At 34.1% G+C, this 25234-nt stretch overlaps 1 protein-coding gene across 1 annotated transcript; it reads left to right on the top strand.

The window, feature by feature from the left end:
• Nucleotides 1-6875: 6875 nt before the first annotated feature.
• Nucleotides 6876-19329, top strand: AGAL1 (alpha-galactosidase 1). The gene is made up of 15 exons (XM_086442904.1): nucleotides 6876-7136; nucleotides 10790-10848; nucleotides 14274-14330; nucleotides 14427-14461; nucleotides 15122-15225; nucleotides 15908-15983; nucleotides 16787-16845; nucleotides 16949-17014; nucleotides 17119-17202; nucleotides 17300-17364; nucleotides 17507-17589; nucleotides 17816-17906; nucleotides 18014-18063; nucleotides 18148-18288; nucleotides 19051-19329. The coding sequence occupies exons 1-15, from the start codon at nucleotides 6973-6975 to the stop codon at nucleotides 19141-19143; spliced, it is 1227 nt and encodes a 408-aa protein (XP_086299030.1). The 5' UTR covers nucleotides 6876-6972; the 3' UTR covers nucleotides 19144-19329.
• Nucleotides 19330-25234: the final 5905 nt, after the last annotated feature.

Raw genomic sequence — 25234 nt, 5'->3', positions numbered from 1 at the left:
ACAGAGACGAGACAGACTCTGGATCAAACCACTGACCCGATATCACAGCTATTGTCATTCATCGGATAGGTGGCTGAGTCTCATGACAAGTTTAGAGAAGAAATACGAATAATACAACTACCACCACCTCGAAGCCAAGTGGAAAGAATGCAATTAGTGTGTAATAAGAGATAAACAATTACGAAACTAGCAAATTCATAGGAAAAATAACTATATGCGAGGAGTGATATTTATAGACATACCAAATCAATGGATGGAAGAATTTTATAAGAAACAACAACATATACTACTAAATCCATCGAAAGAAAGAGTTGTGATATATTACGAATATGTAAATTGGGATATAAATGAGAGCAATGTTCGGGTCAACGTCAATTGATTAAGGATGTGTGGCTCTGAAAGATGCTAGACAAACCAATGTATGAGACAATAAGCTACCATATTTTAATAAAGTTGATTACGTATTCGTGCCATCCCGAACATACAAGATTAGCGATCGGAAGTAAGAGATGGTACAAAACTTATCACATTGTAAGGCACACTACTAAATTCAAGAAATGAGGAAGCGCTGGACTTCTTCGCAAAAGGAAAATACTATTCCACCTTAGAGACCATTACCACAAGGTCGTGCCTTTGAAGAATAAGAGAATTCCCCAGTCCAAAGGACATGTAAATCCAAGGATGTGGTAGTAGAATTTTCAACGATTACGTCTATCAAGATTTGGGGACTTTTTCGATCTGATTGAGGTCAATAAGTGGGTTTTAAAAACCTGAAAGATTTTGAGTGACATGTAATGCCCAAGAGATCAGTAGGTGACGGTCGATTACATTCTAGTTGGACGAGGATACCAATCATTAGTAACGTTTTGAGATTAATGTATTAGGAAATGGATCGTTTGAGTGGGTAAACTTCGAGAGGATATTTCTCGATAGATTTATATCCGATACTATTCGAAAAATCAAGCACTAGGAGTTTTTGAGATTAGTGCAGGGTAATCTATCGATTACAGACCATGATATGATGTTCACTAGGTTGTCACGATATGTGTCCGAGCCTGTCCTGACAGATTTGCAGAAGGCCCGTAGATTCTTTAGAAAACTATAACCCTACCTAAGGGCCAAGAGATCGATACTTGAGACTACCAATTATAAAGATACGGTAAATCGAGCTTAAAGGATAAAACGAGAGGAGATAGAGTTTCAGACCTCCAAGGGGCAAATGAGTTAACCTTAGATTTCTTTTCTTCTCAGATTAGATCCGGCCAAGAGGCCGATGTATTCGAGACTAATCTTCCCCGGATCAGTGTATCCACAATATAGAACTCCTCCACTGTCAAGTTATAGAGTTCCCAATCGTCGAGTTATAGAGCAGTTGGAGTTCCAATGATGCCAATAAAGCCAAATGAATCAACAAGGTAGGTTCAGAGCCTACAGACCCCAGTCTACCAACTGCCTACTCCACAGAGATCTACGAAGACAAGATCGTTGACATATTACGTATGTGGTCAGGTGGGACATATCAGAAAATAGTGCCCTCCATCACAGTCGCAAATAAGGGTTGTGACCTAAGATAAAGTACCTATCTCCGACGAAGTTTTGGAAGGTATGATTTTTAATTATAATATTGGAAAGTGGAGTTATATTCAATACTAGTTCCTCTAGATCATATAATTCTGTCGAGATTTTGCATACTTGCTAGATCTAGAAACTATTGACATGAATCGAGTAACGAAATTATCTATACCATTGGGAGGCCTAACGACTAAACTATTAGATAAAACAGCTATTGCTTTACGATTTCTTGAATCGATTCTCCTCCTTTAAAAAGATAGATCATCTTTTTCCTTTTATTTTTCTATCCTCGGTGTCGGTTCTAACTCTTCTTTTGCCTTCTCCTTTCACGATCACCTTCCAGTAGAAGAATTCATTATTATCGTTCTCGTTACGTGATCAATGTTTTCTACAGACAAGCGCTAACTTCAAGACTTCGATCGTGGTTCATTTTCACTCCTCGAAACGAAAGCGTTATAAGTAAAGATTATGATTCCATAGAAGCAGCGGCTACCACCTACCTGTGCCCACATCCATCCTAAAGAGATTTAGTAGAGTATAAGTTAGGAGGTGGGTCGATGTAAAATGTGAGAAAGAATAATCTTGTGACAATGTTGCATTAATGATGACTTAATGGAATTGTGAGAAAATAGATGTATGATTTATCCCCTCGAGTAAGATTTTAAATTATAAAGGTTATGACAGAGGTTTTGAGGAAATATCGCAATAAGTAGAAAATGTAATATTGAATTAAATATAAAGATAATGGTGTGTTTACGGTAAGACTATGCATTGAGGAGTAATATTCATAGCAAATATGAGTAAAACATAATAGACGATGTAATTGATGAGAGAAATAAAGATGAAGATTAAAGAAGATGTGAAAGGATTGTGGTTGATAGACATTGGTGGGGAAGTGATACAAGGTGAATTGATTATTATCTTATGGTTATACAAATAATGGATTAGTTGGAGTATGAGTTTGAATTAGAGTGATTAATTAATGAATGTGTTGGGTTGACGGAGTATGGGATACATAAGTCTACGAGTTATAAATGAAATTGACTTGGGACTAACAATAGATGGTAATCGAAAATAGGTGTTGTTTATTATTCATGTCGTGTTAGTGGAAATCGCGACAAAGCTCGATAAGGTGTGATTTCAATTTTGAGGACGAAATTTTTATTAAGGGGGGAGAATGTAAAATCCTGAATTTTTAATTCGTATCTCGAGGAAAAAATAAGTAGTGGAATTTTAAGAAAATCTTGAAAGTGGGACTTAGGGGTAAAATTTTAGAATGTTTCTGATCATTTTTAATAGAATATAACCTCGCCATTGGATTCAAAATGATCGAAAAACATACTTTAGCCTGTAAGCACGCTCAAATGCGAGTCCGAATATAAAAGTTACAAAATCCTCGATTACCGGGTCGGACCAAGCTAAAATAGTGACTTTTTTTTAGAGCAATAATTTTTAAAATTCGATCATACCATTAGGTTCATAACGAAAAATTATTCAACATGGACTATTTATGTGTCATTTTTGGAGATCAGAAAGTCGAATTATCGTCAGAAACGAAAACGACATCAAGTTTAGGGGTCACTTCAGGTCAAAAATGTAAACTTTTGATAGAGACATAATTTGTAGAAATTGACTATACCATTAGATCCGGAATGAAAAATTAGGCGAAATAGAGTATTCATTTATCAATTTTGGAGTCCGGATGATCAAATTATCATCGATTGAAACAATAGGCGAAATACCGATTTCGTCCCAAAGTTTATATAAATAAAATTTTATTTTTTATTTTTATTTTTTTAATCGCCGTCTTCCCCAACCTGTCCAAAGCCGCGATAATTAACGAAATTCTTTCGTTTTTTTTAACTGATCTTCAACCTCAGATCTCTCGCAAACGGCTCGTTGTCGACGACCGACGCAGAAGGGAGAAACGTTCGCAGCCTCGATATCTATAAAACCCACCCAACCTTTCTTCGTTTCACTTTCTATTTCACCCGATATCGTCAAAAATCAGCCGTATTTGTATACGGAAATTTCGAAACTTTGACTTCGAATTTCGTCCGTTTCGGGGTCAAACCGTCTTCCGACGCAGAAGGGAGAAACGTCCGGAGCCTCATTCTCTACATAACCCACCCAAATTCCTTTCGTTTTCTCGTATTTTTCACCCCGTATAGTCAAAAATCAGCCGTATTTTTATACGGAGATTTCGTAACTCCGACCTCGATTTTCATCCGTTTCTGGATCAAACCGTCTTCCGCCGTAGAAGGGAGAAGAGACGAGCACATCGAGATCTTCAAAACCACTAGGCTGGTTTCAAAAATCAGCCGCTTCGAAGTTCGGTCCGTCTCGATTTCTGCATCGATCACCTCGATTTCCGCGCACACGCATCGATCCTTTTGCCTAGACATAGTAAGGAACTTTCAATTTCTATTAGTAATCGTAGATTGTGAAAATTGCATTTAGGATTTTATCGAAAAAATTTCGATGTATTTCCAAAATATAGAATTATTTTGTTATTTAAAAATTCACGCCAGAAATTGCATGTTTGAAATGTTTAATTGTATTTTTAACAAATTATACGTGGGTAGGTTATTTTAACGGGTTATTTCCATCAATTGGGTCTTGTGCACTGCTCGGACCCTGTTTTGATAAAAAAAAATTATATATTTTTTTAAATATTATTGATAAAAATAAATTCTTCAGTTGGAAAATGTGATTTAATATTCAATGAACTCATATTGAGTTGATGAATATCAGAAAATAGATATTTTATTGAAGAAATTGAAAACTGTAAAAATCGAAAAAAGAGAAAAAGGGTATGAAACGGTAAAATGTCATAGTCACACCCGAGGGGTGATGTTTGCATTTTACGTTGTTCTGTTATGTGTAGGTTGGTGAACAGATATCCAGGGATAATATTGTTGGTTGCATGTTTATTTAAATTTCTGTTAGCGCGAAGCGCTGTTTACGTTTTCGTTATGTTATTTATTTTAGGCCGGTTGACCACACTTGCATGGTAGGAAACTGGATATCCATTCCCAACCTTGTATTGTTAATTTCTCTTTTGTTTTCAAACGAAAATGACATATATATGTAGCTATTTTGTGAGCTGTTAAAGAGTTTGTGAATGCCTGAAGGGATAGTGCGTCATATCATCCAGAGTGGTGTACTATCCTGGGATGTACGGTAGGGACCACAAAGCTCATACGTGGTATGGGACGCGTATGAGAGCGGAGTCACAACTAGAATCCGGGTTATTCCTCTCTATCTTTACCAGTAAACTTGTAATGTAAAGGTGGTCATATACGAATGATTTGTATATTTGGGAATCACATGCACGCCTGATAGGCATAGACGAAGATGATTAGTCAGTGATCACTAATAATCTATAGTAGTCAAACGTTCTGACACATCGAAAAGAGACCCATTGCTTATGGTCACGTCAAACGGCCAGCCTGAGTCGGATAAATGGTCAACCAAGTTTGGTAAGTGCAGCGACCGGCCACAAAATCAGGAATTAAAAGCCAGAGAGAAATTGTAACATCATGTCCCGACTGGGAGCGATCCAGTCGTGAATCCCAACACTCTAATTCCAATACTCCACCATTGTGTATTATGTATCTGTTGCTTATTTTGATATATAAAATGACATGCACATTTACTGTTTCTATTTGATCAATTAGATTTGTATAAGAAGAGAATGTTATAGTGAGTAATGATGATTGATGTAATGTGAGTTTTAAAATGGTTAGTTGCTCATCCCTGGCTATATGTACCAGTTAATCGTAGTTTCTTCTGTAAAATTTTACATATTTTTAAATGATTCAGTATGTTTATTCGTTCATGTTAGGAAAGGTTATTGGCAGAAATTGTTGGTTTCTTTACTGGGTAACCATTGTTACTCACCCTTTCCTTCTCCATTTTTTTTTAGTTTCAGATTTGAAGCTTGGCGAGACAAGTATATAGCACGAGTGAGAATCATCTGGTGGGTCAGATAGACAGCCAGAGTTCGTCACTTGGTGAGTTTTGGGACTACACCCTTCTAGTGGTGTTAGTTTGTCTAGGTAGTAATATAGATTTTGTTCTAAGTAATAGGAATTTTGTTAGAGTGAGGAATTCCTGTATAATCATGTATATAAACTTCTTCTTCCGCACTCTGATTTTTATACGTTATTAGATGTATATAGGCTTCCGCTAGTATTATATTTTGAATGCATATATACATGAATGTATGTCGTTTATCAGGTGCAGGTTGAACGCCTTGGAATGCTAACATAAACAGAAGAGACCATGCCGAAATTTCGAGGTGCCTCCTAGTACCTCAAGATCTGACATGGGGATTTGTGTTAGTGTTCGGTGGGGCGCCACAGAAGTTTTGGAATTGGCTGATTTTTGGTGATGATGATCTCCTCACCGTAGAGATCATCCTCACCAAAAATCAGCCCATTCCAAAACCTCTAACCCATGTTTTGAAAAATGTTTTGCCAAAATGTTTGTTGCTGAACATTTCCCATATCTATATATATATATATAGGAAGAGGTTTGGCAGCCTTAAAGTTTGCCAAACATTTTTTGTAAATCACTTTTGATGGGGTTAGAAGTTTTGAAATAGGCTAATTTTTTGTGAGGATGATCTCTACGGTGAAGAGATCATCCTCACAAAAAATTAGCTCATTTTGAAACTTATAACCCTAATTTACAAGTCGAAGAATCGTGGACGGTCCAATTTTTGTAAATCACTTTTAATGGGGTTAGAAGTTTTGGAATAGGCTGATTTTTGGTGAGGATGATCTCCTCATCATAGAGATCATCCTCACAAAAAATCAGCCCATTCCAAAGCTTCTAACCCATGTTTTGAAAAATGTTTGACACAATATTTGGCAAACTTTAGGGCTGTCGAACCGCTTCCATATATATATATATAGTGTAATTATATATTTATTAAGGTATTTTGATAATTTTAGTTGCATTTTGAATGCATTATCAATATTAAGAATATTATGATCATTTTATTAAAATCTAATAATAAAAAATTATGAAACGAATATTAATTTCTGATTTATGTGTTTCTGTAATGAATAAGCTTCAATTGAATGTAATTTTTCAAATTCTGAACTTTTATTTCTTACATGAGACTTTTTTTAGTATAGGAGTTGATTTTTGTAAAGAGCAAACCCTCAATTTAGTGAAGAAGCGAAGGCTTCTTGATTCACGTGAAAGTCGTAATTGGATAGGGCTATTATTTTTCTTCAAAAGAATGTCCCTCTCTTTAAGAGAAAAGACAAAGGACAAAAGCGGTCATTCACATGTTATGAGGGTATGTAGAACAGCACTTATCTTCTTCCTTTTGGCTCTGTATAAAGAAAGAACGGGTCGCTGCTGTCAGAACATTGCTTGGAAAAGATGGAGAGATCTGGTGTTTCTCGACTGCATCTGCATTTTGTACTCCTCTTCTTCTGTTTCTTGATTTCTAGTTCCGTGGCCTCGAGATCGTTACACAGGAAACCGGAGGATGTCTGGAGAAGAAATCTGCTAGCTAATGGTCTCGGAATGACGCCTCCCATGGGGTAAGAAGTCTCTCTCTCTCTCTCTCTCTCTGGTACTAGTGTATACTTGTAATTTCTTACGGAAACGGGTATGAATTTTGTAAAGATTACAGTACACCACCGGGCACCGGATATTAAATTTTTTATTTATTTATTCATAAATAACTTTTTTAACAGAGATGGGCAGAGACTCCGTATTAAACTCGGTATTACGTCTCGTCTCGTTCAGCTCAGATACCGATTTGACTCGGACGATACGTCTCGTCTCGTTCTACATTTAGACAATGGTTTTGAAGCATTTAAAAAATCTGAAAAATTCAGAAATAATTCCTATAAAAAAATGAATTGAAAAAATATAAAATTAAAAAAAATCAATTTAGGAGTGAAAGAATTGAGGGTCGAGGCTTTAACTCATTTGTATCTATTAACTCGGACGAGATTTGCAAAATCTCGTCCAATACGTCTTGTTTAACTCATGAGTTAAACCATTACTGAGCTGTCCGAGATAATCGAAAATATCATTTGAGACGACTTGCTTATCTCACAATAGAGGGTCGTCTCATAACACTTTGTGAGTTGGTCTCATTGGACTCCAATACCGAGTTAACTCGAACGATACATCTCGGTCTCTGAAGAGTTTAAAAACCATGGCAGGGCAGAGAGGCAATTTTATTTTTTTTTGTTTGATCGTTCTTTTTTGCACCCCACCCTCCCACCTTACACTCAGTCTGAGTCTCAGTGCATGATCCACTTAAGCACAATTTAATTAGAATGTAAGTTTTGATTACTTAAATATTCTTGTGGAATTATTCACAGAAGATCTATCAATCAGACATTCGTTTTAAATATTCTTTTTGAATAGTTAACAATGTTTAGAAACTCGACCATATTATTAATTTCTAATCTAAAGCTATCCAAGACTTTTGTTGATGAGACTTTATTCTTTTTTTTTTTTCTAATTGACTTTATTCTTTGTTGGGTCAAAAAGGGGAAGGGACGTTAACTTCTCTCCCCTTTATTTTTATTTTATTTATTTTTTTCTTTTTTATATATATTAGGTTAAAGTAAGATACGAAATCATCGTCCGAGTCATTTTTCTTCTGAAAAAAGATTTATTGTATAGAAAAGTTACTTTGGGATTTCACAAAATCTAGATTAACTTGCGGGAGGCCTTTAATAAAATGTTATTCTTTCTACTTTAGACATGAAAAGAGAAAGGCCAAGTTACCTAATTATGGTATTAAACAACTTATTTATCGACATAGGCACTTGTTCCAAGCAATTTTCATAGTCCATAATTAGGGATTCTGATAAGTAAGTTATTTTCCAAAAGATTATTAGAGGAAGAAATACTGATTTTGGCCTACACAATTATGGGGAGTATTAAGGGTTTTTTTTTTTAAATAAAAAAAAAAAAAATCCCTAACTTTGAGATCGCTAGCCTATGAGTTGGTATATTTCTCAAAAATCAATCCTTATCGCAGCCGAGATAATTAATGTAATGGGATGATTTCTCTAAAACATCTCATATAGCTTAGAAAGAGATGAGGTGGAAATTGAGATTGAAAATCGTGCATATCTAGATGCATTAATTTATAAAAGTTTGGCCTGTCTTAGCCATTGATTGATTTCATTTTGTGCTTGGAATATTTATTTTATGGGAAAATCGTACATATTTATTTCATTTTTTATTATAATGAACCAATTATATAATTATATTTATTTTAATGTTGTGGATATATTATTCACTTTCACTCCTGATTTCTTTGCTCCTAAGGCCTTGCTTAGTATGTTGCAAATTATTTGCTGAAATCAATTTTATGGGTGCTTGATTAGATGGTGCGAATGCACCTAAATTCTTAAAAAAAATTGGCAAATGATTTGCGGCACAAAAAGTAACCATTTGCAATTTAAATTATTTGACTCTTATTTATGGATATCAAAATTACTGAAATCATCCCTTATCAAAAAAATAATCAAAAAACAAAATACCCTCAATTCCTATTACTAAAATGAACACAAAATTTATGAAAATACCCCTCATCAAAGATACATTTTACATATTAAAATTACAATAAACACACCTCACTAAAGAAAATTTTAAATTACAAAAATATTCTTCAAATAACATGCATACGAGTTCACAAATACATCTCATCAAAGATACATTAAGTATATGAAAATTACAAAAGAACCCCTCATGAATGTTTTTACAAAAATATCCCTCATTATGAGGGTATTTTTTAAAATTCATATGCATGTTATTGTAACAAGTATTGAAAGTATATTCATACTTTGAATAGGCTTTTAGTGATAGATATTTTGTAATTGCTATATGTAGGTGTAAAAATATTTTTGTAAATTCATATGTATGTTAATGTAGCAAGTATTGAGGGTACTTTTATGTTTTAAATAATTTCTTTAATGATATCAAATAAGTTAAAGTTATTCCCACGTTTTATTTTAACAATAAATCACTTTGAAATCTTAGCACTTCAAATATTAAATTATCAACCAAGCACAAAAATTAATTACGCAAGAAATTTCCCACTGGCTACAAAGCAATAGTAAATTTTTCATCACCTTTGCAATGTAAGTAGTTTGCAAATGCAAATGATTTGTAGTGTGCCAAACAAAACCAAAAATTGGGAAAAGGAAGGAGAGAGAGACTAAAAACTAATTTTATGTTTGTACTGTTGAAATTATGGCTCAAAATCAATTAGGCCCGGTCCAAGTGTGTGTGTATTTTGGGTTGGTCCAAGGTAATTTTGTTGGGCTTGTAACTTATGTAAGTGGCCCACTTTGTGGTGCTTCTAAAATGATGAGGTTTTATTTTCTTTTGTTGTAAGTCTAAGTCCAAGTCTTTTTTAGAGAATTGAGTCAAGAAAGAAAGAAAATTCAAGAGAGGAGAGGTTAAGAGGTTTGGGAAGATTGAGTTTTAGAAGAAGGTGATGCTAAATGACAGAGGTGACCTTTTTTATGGATTTGCTTCATTTTCTTCATAGTGAAATCAAGCACCAACGCTCATACTTCTGTGGATGTAACCTTCGGGTGACTAACGTAAAATCTCGTGTTGTGGGTATTGTGTTTATACTCTTTCTTTGTGTGATTGTTTATCTTCTTTGCATTTGCTACTATTAGTTGGATTTATCCTTCATTGCCATTATCAAATAAGGTCTTGGAAGGTGTGGCATACAAGGTGTTTGGTGAAATACCCAATAGGTGTTTGATCAAATTAGTAAATGAGCTTCACTAACGAGTTCACATACACAACATGTACTCTATCTTGTTTTGGTGTATTATTCTACATGAATTTATTCATTAATGTGTTATAATAAATTCGGTGTGGCAATATGCATTCTGAATTATTTATACCCTGCTCGTTATGTTTGTAATTGGTGGGAAGGCTTGGATTCACAAAAGTTTATGATGATTTGTGTTAGATGGAAAGTATTCAAGTACTCAATGAAAATTTACACCAATTTGTAGATAGGAAACCAAGCATCTGCGTTTACATATTTTTTAGTGCCCCTATAAGGATTTGCAATAGTACCAAGCAGGGACTATTTGACTATTCTTTTATTTTTATTTTTGTAATAAGTATGTGTTGGTTCAATCAAATTGAATCAAGATTTGATTATGGTCAATCAAATTTGACAAAATTTTTTACACAGGTGGAATAGTTGGAATCATTTTAATTGCAAGATTGACGAGAAAATGATCAGAGAAACTGGTGGGTGAAATTTCATCTTGCATGCTTTATTTCAAGTATTTAGAATCATACTTCTCCTTTAGTTCTATATCTGAAGTTAAAACTTCAAATTTATTTTAATTATTTTTACTAATATGAAATCTATTTATTACTTTTAAACTTCCTCTCATACTTTCGGAACCTTCAACATCAATTCTTCTATCTCAACAAATCGAGTCACAATCAAGTTAATTAAACCTGTCTTGCTAGAAATTTTTTATTTGGGTCAGATTCAAGTAGGCTGGAATCAGAGTTCAGCACTGTCCCAAAATTCTCTAATTTCTTTTAAAAAATTGGAGAGGAAAAAGGGGCTAGCCAATTAATTTCACCCACACTTGAACCTCAAAATGGACATGTCATGCCCTGAAATCCCAACACGAATCCCTATGATTCATCAGTCAGAATATTGAGGTGTGAGTTAACCAATCACACAACCTGTTAGAACATTCACAAGTAATAATACTTATGGAAAAGAAATATATGTAGCGAAAATAAACATTTGACTAACATCTATACGAGAGTCTAGAGTAAGCGGAAGAAATCGACAAACACTGATATAAGTCAAGATCCTCAATCTTATAATTCATCAAGTTACAAAAATTTCTAAACTAACATGTTTCTTATCTACAAGCAAAAATCGCTAGGATTCCCTACTAATCCTCGAAGACACGGTGGTGGCAAGACATCAAGTTGTTCTTCCTCGAGGACTTCCTCAAAGACTCCTCAAAGAACGGCTCTTCAATAGCTGAATAATCTGAAAAGGGAAGGATAGGGTGAGTAACAGGGGAATGTTACTTAGCAGGATGAACGCCGTTCTAACAGCGAGTCATACATGCACGAGTAATCAATTGAACAGTTAAATAATGCAAGTTTTTCATAATGTAACATACGATAAATGTCTAAGCATACTCAATAACTAGTTATAATAATTTCAATCTATCATTTCTATCATTTAAAGTAACCTATGCATCTTTCAAATAAAAACATCTATCAAACATCACAAAATAAGGAAAAAATACATAATATGAACACGGCGGTGTAGTCGATAAGAGAGCAAAGGAACACGCCGATATAACCGCCTCAGCTATGGCAATTCGTTATTCCAGACTTCCAATTTGACGTGGAATCCCATCGTTATAATCTGATTTTGTGGCTGGTCTAATATACCACAGTTGGATGATCATTTATTCGGCTTAGACTGGCCGTTGACCAAGAACCCAATACTGAGTTCAATTAACGGTGAGGTTGACCGTTTGACGACTACAGACTAACAGTGATCACTAACTAGCCCAGGAGACCCCTTGTGTCGAAGCCTATCAAGAGGCAATGCATGTGAACTCCGTCTAGCTCTACACTATACAAAGGCCGTCTTTACATACAACGTTCCCCAGGAAATAAGTAGGAGAAATTCCTGGATCTCATAAGCTGTAATATGCTTTAAGGTATCTCATATTACCAAAGAGCATATGACATCTAGCGCTATCCTAGATTGACTCGTCGCTTCCGGATACACAGTAACGCATCACTCTTTATGGGTTTTTTACGAACCTTTTCTGGTAAATAAAATAGTTTATTTTATATAGAGTATATTGTTTCTTTTAATCGAAAATACAAACAAAGTCTGGGAATGCACTCCAGTGATAGTTATCTGTCATTTCCATCCATCAACCATCTCATCCCTCTATCTATCTATCACATTTTACGTGGCATGACCACTATGTAGAACTGGAGGCACTATCCCATCAATTAGTCGAGAACATACGTTCTCTCTATCCATCTATCAATCTATCATTTAATTTCCTACATATCTATCAAAGTAATTTCACCTTTACAGTAATTCGAAATCCATAGAGCATCAACCAATTCCATTCGATAGTTTTGGTTGAGTCGAAAGACACAGAAACAAAGATAAAACCATGAGACGTAAAAGCTGGAAATCTGTGAAAATTTGGCTAAGTGTTGAAAAAATAATTTTTCAAAGTCGAAATTGAAAACGGGTTATTTTTATTTTATTTTTATACAACCATTTCCAACGTTTCGAAATAGGAGGGGTAAAATCTTCATTTTATTAAAGAACTTAAAGTAATACTTAACTGTTTTTAATGAAATAAAAGTAGGAAATGAGTATACATACTATATGGAAGCAACACAAAAAAATTGGAATCAAACTCAACATTCGGATACTTTCTAAATTGCTGATTTTTCGTCGAAACTCGACCAAAATCAATCCAAACTTTATACTACTCATAAAATACATCAAATAAATCAAATGAACTAAAATAAATAAAAAATAGCCATGCAAACATGATCCAATACGTTCGAATATGTATAAATGTGATGAAATAATCGATCTATCGAAGATCGCATGTATTTTCTATGAAATTATTGCATAACTAGAAGGTAGAAGGGAAGGCAACCTACTTTGAGCTATATTCGACGGTTGAACGGAATTTAAGATTGCCTTCGGCCAATCTCCAAATTTTTCCTCTGACAAAAATCGAATTTCTTTGCGTCCACGCGTAATCCTTGACGGCCGTGCATGACTTTACTTCTTGCAGCAAAGCTTGAATTGTTCTAGTTTGGTGTAGATCTGAATTGCAAATTTTGAGGGAAAATAGATGAGTTTTGTTTGGAGAGGAGAATAAGAAGAAATCAGATTTTTCTAATAGCATTTAGATATTTATAACTTAAGTGGGACGTAAGCGTCATTTTGGGAGTTGTTTTTTCCGGATGCCGATTTAGATAATCTTATACTCTATTTTGGGTTATTTTTCTATACGGTATGATCGGATTCCTCAAATTATTTTTCTAAAGTGTCATTTACCTATTTGGTAAATATTTAATGTGAAACTCGAGGATTTTGTAACTTTTCCGTCCGAACTCGAATTCGAACGTGCTTACAGGGTAAAGTATGTTTTTCGATCATTTTGAATTCAATGGCAAAGTCAAATTTCGTTAAAGATGAACATAACAAAATCTGAGTATTTTACTTTAAGTCCCTTTATTAGAATTTCTCCAAATTTCATTATTTTATTTTCTCGAGATACTAATTAAAATTCAGGGTATTATAGGACATGCACACATCATTTGTTTAATCTCCAAAATTTTTGGAAAATTATTTCACATTTATCCAAAAAAAACTGATCTGATCTTTGTCAATTGGACAAAATTTATCTATTTAAAATATCTGTACTGTTGTCCAGTATTTCATCATCATCTTCTTAAGTTCTAATTTGGGTTTTCTTATATCTCAAGGAAAAACCTGATTTTACCTATAACTCTCACCCAACTCAAGATGAACTCTGCAAGACCTATTGAGTACTCAATGAAGCTGCTTACTGTTTATAGACCCTTGTATTGTTTTGTTTATTTCCACAGTTTAAACAGTTCTTCTTTTTGTTTAACAGCTGATGCTCTTGTGTCAACTGGTCTTGCCAAGCTTGGGTATCATTATGTCAATATAGGTATCTTTTCTTTTCAATCCTCCTTATCTTTTCTTTGAATTGCTCATTTGCATTGCTGAAGAGTAGCTAACTGAGTTTCGTTTCTTGCTTTATTAGATGATTGTTGGGCTGAGATAACTCGTGACGACGAGGTTTACTTTCTTAACCACTCTCCTGTTTTTTTTCAACTTGAAAGTTGAAGGTCAAGAAGTTGACTTGACTCAACTCCATGCGCATTGGATTCGAGTTTTAAAAATATCGACTATAGCCTTTTTTTTGGGGGGGGGGGGGGGGGGGGGGTGGGCGGGCGAGGGTGCCAATTGTGAGAGAATAACATTTGGATGTGGGGAAATCAGTATCTCAGGGATTGGGATGGGAAAACATTTCCAGGGATGTAATTCTCTTTGGATGGAAAATTGAATTCCATTGAAAATACATAGCCTTACACCCAGAAATTGTTTTTTCAAAAGGAATCCATTTTCTCACTCATTTTCCGTGCACAATTGTACAAACCTGTAGTGGTTATAAAAAATTATGAAAACAAGCTAAATAATAACCCAAAACAGTACTTATATTCAATTATATATGCATTTTAATTTGCGTTCTTCACTGTTAAGCTTTAAAATTGTGTGTTCATCGTTAAAAAGTATTAAGGATGTCTTGTTTTTTTCTGAATCCTGACATATACAAGTGAATTACAGTTTTTAGGCTATTAAGTCAGTAAGAAAAATTATCACTTTCTAGATATTGGTAATTATTTTGCATGAACTGATAAATCAATTTTCAATGAAAAATATTGTATTTGAATTCAGGGTAATCTAGTTGCTAAGAAATCCACTTTTCCATCGGGGATTAAAGCTCTTTCTGACTATGTTCATTCCAAGGGGCTAAAGCTAGGAATCTACTCAGATGCAGGGTAAGTATTATCATATGTAATGTTGTGAACTAACTAATCAATTATAATTAACCCTCCTCGTTGGGTCAAAAGGATCCACAAACGGATCCAAATAATCATCACAAGACTAATCAGCGAGCACAATTGATAATAAATCAAACCACACTAATCTAACATACATATGATATAGTAACATGTTTCAATTGATTGACCCAATTTTTTTTGGGAAAATTACTCAATAGATCCTGTGATAGGGAGATCTTTCTAATGCACCCTGACTTTTGGGATGGTATCTCACCCCATTTGGTAAAAAACTTTCTTTCTTAATGCCCCCTCACTCCGATATATGTTATTGTGATGGATAACAACGGTGTAAAACAAAATCCTCCGTTATTGCTCCCATTAAATTTTATTTTTAAGTTTCTTAGTTGCCCCTACTTGGAAAAAATCTTGGATCTGCCCAAGAGAGGCATTATGAAAGAAAAGTTTACTAACTGGACTATCAAGTTACCGCTGAAAAGTTAGGCGGTATTTAGAAAGAAATCCCTCTGTCAGGGTTCATTAATAAATTTTCCCACATGGATTGGGTTAATTTTGGCCCTTTATAACCCCAAAATGAAGAGACGGACTAGTATGTGAAAACAATCTAGCCATCTCTATTTGAAAGATTGTTTTTTCTAATAAATGCTGGTACTATTGACAGGTATTTTACATGTAGCAAAACCATGCCAGGTTCACTTGGTCATGAAGAACAAGATGCCAAAATATTTGCTTCGTGGGTATGAATGAATATTTCCATTTCTTTGATCGTTTGCATGCTGTTTCTGTTGAGTAATTTACATTTTTATCCCCAAAATCATCATCGTACTTTCTGTCCCAAATATTGGCATGGGCAGCTTGAATCTTGTCTTGCAGCTCAAGTCTATCTTGAGTCATATCTACGATCCTTTTTAATTCAAGTAAAACTAGAAGGTGGCATGTATTTGCACATGTATCTGAAGGGCTTATTGGTAATTTAAAATATTAATTAAAGGATACTTTTGAAGATTATTACATAGTAAAAGAGGATATTTTTTTAACCAACATGATTTTAGGGACACGCATATGCAATTTTCTTGATTTTTGACTAAAATGACTTAGATTATATTAATGTGAGGGCATTTTTGGAATCCAAATTTTGGTGTCGAACTACCTCTACTCAGCCTTCTCTCATTATAATAGTAAAGATGAGTATTTTTTCCATTGTAAAGGTTCTTGTGAGCACCTATTTCTTGATCCAGCAATTTAGAAAAAGAAAGAAAAAAAAAACTAAGAAACACAAAATTTATGTGAATCAGCAAGATTATATATGTCCATCTGCAATGATGAGATCCTTTCATTATTTTTGTGAAAAACTTGGATTACAATATCTATTCCTCTCTGAAAACTGAAAATATCCTTCATGGAGGAACGCAAAAGGAGTTTGGCCATGAATATCTATAAATTGTATAAAGACAAAAAGGCCCCTAAGGGTAGGTGGTTAAGAGAATACGGGGTAAAAATATAACAATTCTATTTTCTGGTTCTGTTGTTTCTTACACAGGGTATTGATTATTTGAAGTACGACAATTGCAACAATGATGGTTCAAAGCCGACTGTTAGGTAATCTAATTGGTCCCTGATTTTCCTTTCTAATGCACTTCACCAAAGTAGGTAATCTTAGAATCTCTCTAATAATGGAAATTATCTCTATTTTATTATACAGATATCCCGTAATGACCCGGGCCCTAATGAAGGCTGGTCGCCCAATCTTCTTCTCTTTATGTGAATGGTATGCCTATTAAACATTTAACATATTCTCTTTTTCACTTAAACTGAAACTTGTTTTCCTAGCTTATGATGGGCTGACCTTTCATAAACACCTTGTTGATTAAGGGGTGACTTACACCCAGCTCTATGGGGTTCTAAGGTAGGAAATAGCTGGAGAACTACTAATGACATTTCTGACAACTGGGACAGGTACAACCATTTTCTTTCCAGTTTGCTTTTTTATGATCCAACATATCTTTTAAATGATTTTTAATTAGAACTCGTTTATATTTTTCCCCCTCAACAGTATGGTTTCTAGAGCTGACATGAATGAAGTCTATGCTAATCTTGCAAGGCCTGGTGGTTGGAATGGTAATTAACTACTGTTCCCAGAATTGAAGAATTTTTAGGATTTTGAGGGCTTAATTAGATTTATCTCTCGAGGTACATAATTTTAGAAGTTGTAAGACTTTGTGCTTAGTAACAATAATTTATTTCTTCTGCTCTCTTGCAGATCCAGACATGCTTGAAATAGGAAATGGAGGGATGACAAAAGATGAATACATAGTACACTTTAGCTTATGGGCCATTTCCAAGGTACTCAAAGATAATTCATGTGTCACAGTTTGTCAAGTCGACTTGAAACTCAGTCAAGTCAACTTGAAAGTCAATTGGGTTTTGAGATAAGTTGGCCACAAAATTCATTGGAACCAATTCACCAAGTCGACTTGATGTCCATTTGAGTTTTAAAACTATGCTCTATTATATTTAGCCATTCAATACATTTATATTGTGCATTACTTAATTATCGTAACTATTGCAGGCTCCTCTTCTCATTGGATGTGACGTTCGCAATGCAACCAAAGAAACCATGGAGATCATTTCCAATAAGGAGGTCATTGCCGTTAATCAAGGTTAAATACAATTGGCACAATAGAGCTACATTTAAATTTTTTTTAAAAAAAAAGTGGTTCTCAAAATAAAGACTTCATTGATCATTTTTTCACTAAATGTTTGATAGATTCCATTGGTGTTCAAGCGAAGAAGGTTAGGATGGAAGGTGACTTGGAGGTACATTATTAACATCTAACTATAAATATGAAGTCTCATTGGTTTTTATCGAAGGAGTCGGTAGATTTATCTCTCTTTTTTCAGGTTTGGGCTGGACCCCTTTCAGGCTATAGGACTGTTGTCCTCTTATTCAACAGAGGCCCTTTACGTTCTTCCATTACTGCTAACTGGGATGACATTGGTATCCCCCCCAGCAGTGTGGTCGAGGCACGAGATCTTTGGATGGTAATTTCAAAATCTTTTGCATTCCATCATATGTACTATAAATAGGAAAATGCTGAAATGACATTGATTCACACATCACTGATGTGGATGTATGTATGGAGCCATAAATGCTTTCCATCGAGATACGAGTGAAAAACATCTTTGGTTTTGTGCTCACCTCCACATCAGCGATGTGTGAATCGATGTCAATTTTGATGTTACTCCAGCGCCACTCTTATAAATAGGGTTAATTAAACTTTTGACCCCATGTGGTTTGGCATAATTTCATTTGATCCTTAACATTTTGATAATCGCACTTACCTCCCCTTTCACACATTGTTAAAGTTCAGATGTTATTTTACCATTTTACCACTCTTAATTTATCTTTTTTATACAATAAATAAATTTTTAGAACTATTTTAACTTGGATTGTTCTAAGCATTCACAAGCAAACCCATTTTTCATAGGGATATTAAAATGGTCTTTATAAAATGTAAAACTCATTTTTTAACTGTTTGGTTGATGGAAACTATATATGGAAAGGGGGGGAAGGGGGGGTAATGAACCCTATTAGATAACTATAGGGGAGGTAAGTGCAATTGTCGAAATGTTAAGGGGTCAACATATGATTAATGCAAACCATAGGGGGTGAAAGTTCAATTTACCCTTATAAATACCATTGTGCATGTTTGTATGTGTTTTCATGTATTTTTGTCTGTGTTTGGTGGACGATACTCATGGGCATGCATCTCACACATTCATTTGTTTCTGTATCTCACGCAGCATGAGACGCTGAAGAGGCACTTTGTGGGAAACTTGACAGCCACAGTGAATTCTCATGCGTGCAAGTTGTATGTTTTGAGACCGATTTCTTGAGACTGCCTATTTGACATGTTGCCAAGGACATTTTTATGTTGGCAACACATGAGGATGAAAATTATCCATTCTATAGTTCTGTTTTTGTTTCTCTCTTTTGATGCTCATGTTTTATTGATTTGCACTAGTTAATATTTCAAACTATGGTCATCACATAATCTCACAAATAAATTATCTGTTCTATAATTTTTCTTTCTCCTCTTACGATGATTATCTTTAATTGATTGCACAAGATATTATTTCAAACTATCGTCATCGCATAATCCCACAAATATTATCGCCATGGTTGTCAGTAATTGATTTTTCGCTTGGGAAGCACAAAAAATTAAAATCTTCAAGGGGATTTCTACAAATTATTGGAGAAATTAAAAAATTGTTGCTTTTAAACTCATATTAGCCCCAAACAAGAAAATTTTGATCAGTAAAAGTCAGGGATTTGTTAATTGAATTATGCACTTGTGCACGAAGTGATAGAAATCAGTTCCTTCAAATAGATAATAATGAGGTATTTAGAAACTTTTTAATTTTTAAAGTGTAATGATTTTTTGATGTCCTCCTCTGGCACAGCCCCCTACGTCCTAAGTCCTAATCACAAAATCATAGATCAGTTGCGGGAGACACATAATCATAAATCTTTTTCTTGAGTATCCCATGGCAAGTGATCTACGGCTCTATGATGGGGGGTGTAGGGGGGCATGTGCCAGAGGTGGGATGTTATTTTATCACGACTCATTTTTTTAAAATAAAATGAGTCAATGGTTTCCAAATCAACTTTGAGTCCAAAGACTCAAAAGAGACTAAGTTTTTAATTAAAAGAAAGAGACCAAATTTTAAAATGGTATCATTTGCTCAAAACGATAAAAGAGAAGTTCTCTTTTTAAAATGTTGCAACAATGGAATAAAGTATCTATAGGTGATATTTCTCAAAATGGTTGAAACAATGGAAATAAAATATCTATAGGTGATATTCTGTATTATTAGCTGATTTCTTTGGCTTTTAAATTCGTTATTTTACTTTAAATTACAGTGGTCAAGGTTGCTCTCTTATACTATTGGCACCCCAGCATTTACTTATGACACCCCAATTTTGTAAATTATTTATCACACCCCTCTTCAAATATGACAAAAGTTCGTCTCAAATTATAATCTCAACATTACAAAACATTGTAACCCTCTTCAAACAATTTCAGTGGTTGTTTAGACTTATGATTGCCTTCATATAAAATCCTAAATCCAAGAAGTATAAATCTAGGAAAAAACGAGAGAGCTTCTATTAGCACCCCAACTTTTACTTGTTCTCAACCATTCACTTATTATCTTTGGTGAATTTGTGCGTTGAATATGGCAAAGTTCTGAGTTTGGTACACCATTTATTTTTATTCCCAAAACATGCATTCGTCATTTTTATAACTTTTGAATTCGTGAGTTTTCCCTTTTACTTCTATGAATTCGTAGATATACCAACAAATTCTTGATTATAAAAGTGACGAATTCACTCGAAATGCATATTTTGGCAATTAAAAGGAACAGTGTACTGAAACTGGAATTTGGGCATAAGTAGCGCCCCTTTTGAGAAAATCCCTATTATCTTTATTTTTAATTGGGGTGTAATAAGTAAAAGTTGGGGTGCCAATAGAAGCTCATTTTAAAATCTAATTACTTAATAAACCTTGATGGAAGGATATCTTTCTAACTTTTCAGAGGTAATTTGATAATCTAGTCAGTAAACTTTTCAAAGGTTACTTGATAATCCTTGTAAATTTGTTTTTTCTTAATGCTCCCATTCAATATTTAAGATCGATGATTCAAATTGTCAAGATTGTCAAGATGTCGAGATTGACGGTTTGAATGATTCGTCTCCACAATTTGAATCATTGACGATTTGAGTTTTGTAGGGTTGCGGGGGCATTAACGAAGAAAGATTTTAAGACACCACCAATTTTTTTTTATTGAGTAATTTTCCCTATTTATAAATAGGGTGGTGATATTAACACACCATCATAATATGAATTAATTCCATAAGTGACTTTATTATGAAATAACACCATGCCCATGACATTCATTCCTATCGGTGTGATTTTATAATAAACTCACTTATAGTGTAAATTCATAATATAATGGTGTGGTAATATCACAACATTGTAAATACTCAGCTAGGATGAAGGTTACTCTTTTGGAGGATTAATGATGACACGCTTTTGGATTGAGCAAGCTTGATTCCCAACAGGGTTACACTTTTATCATACACCGTTATGGATTAGATTTCCAAATAATTTCACAAACAGTGGGATTGACCATTATTTCATTGGAATCTCCATTCTAAGATAAGATAGTATTTATAAACATGAGATTTTCGAGTCTGAAGATCTCTCCTACTTGGGTTTGGAGTTGCCACCATTCCTTTTAGAAAGTGGTGTGAATGGGCGACGAGAAAGTAATTTTCGAAAAATCATTTTTTATTAGCGATTCTCTTATGGATAAGGTCCATTGGTCCATCTTACATCTAGGTAAGGGGGCCTATATTAGGGTGTAGGGAAAGTGTTAAGAACCCTACAACCTCCACTATTAGTGGTAACGTCGGATTCGATCGATTTTAAAAAATGAATAACAAGTTGGAAAAATCAATTCTGTGCCCTCGAGCGTGATGGACTTTGATTTCGATTTAAACCAAAAAGGGCTTCTTTATTGAAAAATGGGATCTTCTATGGTCCATACCATTGGGTAATTTTTGAAAAATGTAGAGTTTTTGATCGAGGGCCTGTTTTCATAAGGAAAAGGCCCAAGGCCTTAGTTTCAAATTGTTTTTGTGCTGTGTGCATTAGTGTAGGGGTTTTTGAAAATTGTTGGCCAAGTGAATTGTAATTGGGCATAGAATCTGGAATTATGGTTCAACATTCAATAGATTATCGAGATTAATACGGAACTTGTGGAACAATGGCTTGGTTCATGGAAGAATCGACTTGTTTATGATAACTTTTGTTATAACCTGGTAGACTACTAGATTGAATAGGTTCATTTTTTTTTGTACTAAAAGTTCATATGGAATGTATTATCTGGATGATACGTTTGGCTATACGAATTTTGAGTGGGCTTCCTAAAAGTACTGTAGTCATTAACAACATTAGCATATCCGATCTTAACATATGGTAAGTTGGGAGAGTATTCAACCAAATGGTCGTTGTTGTATACAAGACACATAAAGAAGTTTGCTCGACTGAAACTTGTGAAATTGAGCAAGAATCATAGTGAAGATTGGATGTTGAGATGCTGAGAGTATCTAACTTCTTTGTAAGACTGTGCATACTATTCACTAGATTGGACATAATATTTTTGGGATCAGGACTACCTTCATCTCATACATTCCTGACTTCTTAACAAGATCTTCTCTATTGAACTATTCAGTATTAGTACTTCAATTTTAAGCACTCTCAGCTAGCTCAACTAGAAATTGTACGCTTGGTTGAGAGTCTAATTCATGAATGGACCTTTATATATAGACTCAACTAAGGTACATTGATTTATTATTAATCTTTCATAGAAGTATTGCACCAATTGTGCTTTGTTAATGCCATGGTGTGGGTATTTGACTAACGAATCATTGAATCTTTCCCAAGTTTAGGAAAATTTTTCATTCGAACGCCTTCTAGAATTCTTAATTTTTTCCTTCATTTTCTTGATTTTGTCCATTTGGTAAAATTTGGCAATGAATTTCTTGGATAGAATATCCTATGAATTTGTGGAATTTAAAGTTAGGGAGTTCAACCACACAGTTGCATGATCCTCTAAGGATAATGGAAATAGCATGAGCTTAACATTCTCTTCATCTAAACTCTAGTTTCTAAAAATTTGACATCTGGTCAATAATCAATTGAGGTGAATGTATGGCTGTTCACGTTTTAAATTGTGAAACTTAAGGAGCATGTTTATGGTGGCTGCTCTAATTTCAAATTGAGGTGCATTGTTTAATAGTAACACAATACACGTAGGTGAGATAGTAGAAGCAGAAGCGAAGAACTCATTGAGAGTTCACTCTCGATCACCCATTATATTTAATGAGGGTCTTTTACAAATTCTATTAATGGTACGCTTGATCTTAGGATCAAATGATTTTAATGTGTTACTCCCAGATTATTTACCAAGCATGCAACTCACTGAGTATTTCAAACAATCACAAAAGAAAAAACTGGACCTAAATAGATTGCTTAACTTTAGATAACTCATAATTGAATAGAAATTGCGTAATTATCCTTTCAATTCGATTTTGTGAAATCAAATTTAGATCATTCGAATTTACAAATCGAAGGCGACGCACAATGCATAATCAAGAGCACTTTTAAATCACCTTACTTTCTTGAATAGACTGAGTTTATCCCCTTAAAAGGGCAAGATCTTAATAGATATCAAATATGATCAAGAAGTGCAATTAACACAACTTGAAGTGGATTTCTCCTATTGAGCCCGTGGACCCTATAGCCAAGTCTAATTGATTTTAATTAGTTTGATTGGATGATTAGTGAATTGGTTATCCTAATTAGAGGAATAAATTGATAATCACCTCTAATCCTTATCTTGTGGTGCCATCCCTAGAAAAGGGGCTCTTTACTAAACTTAATTAACTAATCAAAGTGTGTGCAAGGTAGAAAATAACAAATAAAGCCAAGTAGTAGTCCATTAGCAATGAGAGGTGTGGGTTTTTTGAATTTACCTTCTGTGCTAGATAGGGTGAAGACGACCACGAACTCCAATTTTGGTGTGTGAACCTAATGACCCGTGACAGTATCGTCCAACCGTCGTCCTTCCTTAATCTATTACAATCCAAGCCTTCTTCGATAATTAATGAACTAATGAAAGTTTTACAATGTTCCTAATAGAAATGGATCTAAACTAGAAAATAAACTTAACTAAAGTATAAAAAAGAAAAAGAATAACTCAACAAAATGGTATGAATCCTTAACCTAATGGATTGAACTTGAACTTCTTGTCCAAAAATTATCCAATCTACGAAAGAAACAGAGTGTTAAAAATTAAAGAAAATAGAAAAAAAAAACTGGACATTCCACTACAATCCAAAAGCAAAATAAGAACATTGTTAAAAGATGAAGATTCAACTCTCCAGACTCAATGTGGTGTAGTGAACAGTGCACTGCGTCACATTGAAATCTAGGCATTCGTGTATGAAATTTTCACAAAAATCTTAGGTTTCCCTAAGTGCAATGAACATAGATTTTTTTGATTTTCTGAAAAAAAAATTTGATCGACAAAAAATAAAAATAGAAATAAAATAAAAAAATAAAAAAATTAACATCAACCAACTTAGAATAACTACACCTTTCCTCGACAATGACACCAAAATTCTGATGTTCACTCTAATCAGAAATTTATATTTATACTTTCCTTTTTAGCTTATAGGCAAGTGAGGGATTGAACCCAAGAGAAAGGGGAGATGTTACCAAGTTAGCAAGAAATGAAATTAATCTAAGTTGTAATTCATACCTATTTTTGAATTTTTTGTGAAACAAAATGAAGAGTAAAATGTTTTTAGAAATTAAAATAATTGAAGGATAAATTATACTAAGTAAACAAAAGATAAAATATCCATTAGTGATTAGAGTAACTTAGGATTAGCACATAATATTATATTTGAGCTTATCTTTCTTCGCACTCAACCACAAGGGCTTGGTGTGAGCTCCTTGAGTTGGAAGATATGGCATGAAGTTTTTGAGAAAACATTGTAGTTAGGACTCCTTCACTTAATAGTGTGTGAAGTTCCTACCACCAAATATCTAATTTAAGCATGTTCTATCTTTATCTTATCTAAGCATAGAACATCTAAGTCAAGCATATAAGATATAGAGATTTAACTAAAACTTTGATTCATTAGAGTTGGCTAAAATCTTGAAGTGAATCCTATAAACATAATAAAAAACATAGAAGGATAAAGAAATAACACAGAATTAAAGTTTGCTCCTAGGCTTCATTTTCTCATTAATGGAGGGAGTCTAGTCTATGATCATGGCAAAGATACAAAAGAAAGAAAGAGAAAAGACATTTGTATTCATAATAACCAAGATACACTATCTCCTTGAGAAAT

Source organism: Akebia trifoliata, chromosome 5, assembly GCF_017979445.1.
Source record: "Akebia trifoliata isolate Shusen 1 chromosome 5, ASM1797944v1, whole genome shotgun sequence".
In the NCBI taxonomy this organism is placed as follows: domain Eukaryota; kingdom Viridiplantae; phylum Streptophyta; class Magnoliopsida; order Ranunculales; family Lardizabalaceae; genus Akebia; species Akebia trifoliata.
The sequence above is the reverse complement of the archived record's forward strand: the minus strand, read 5'-3'. Positions and strand labels throughout refer to the sequence as shown.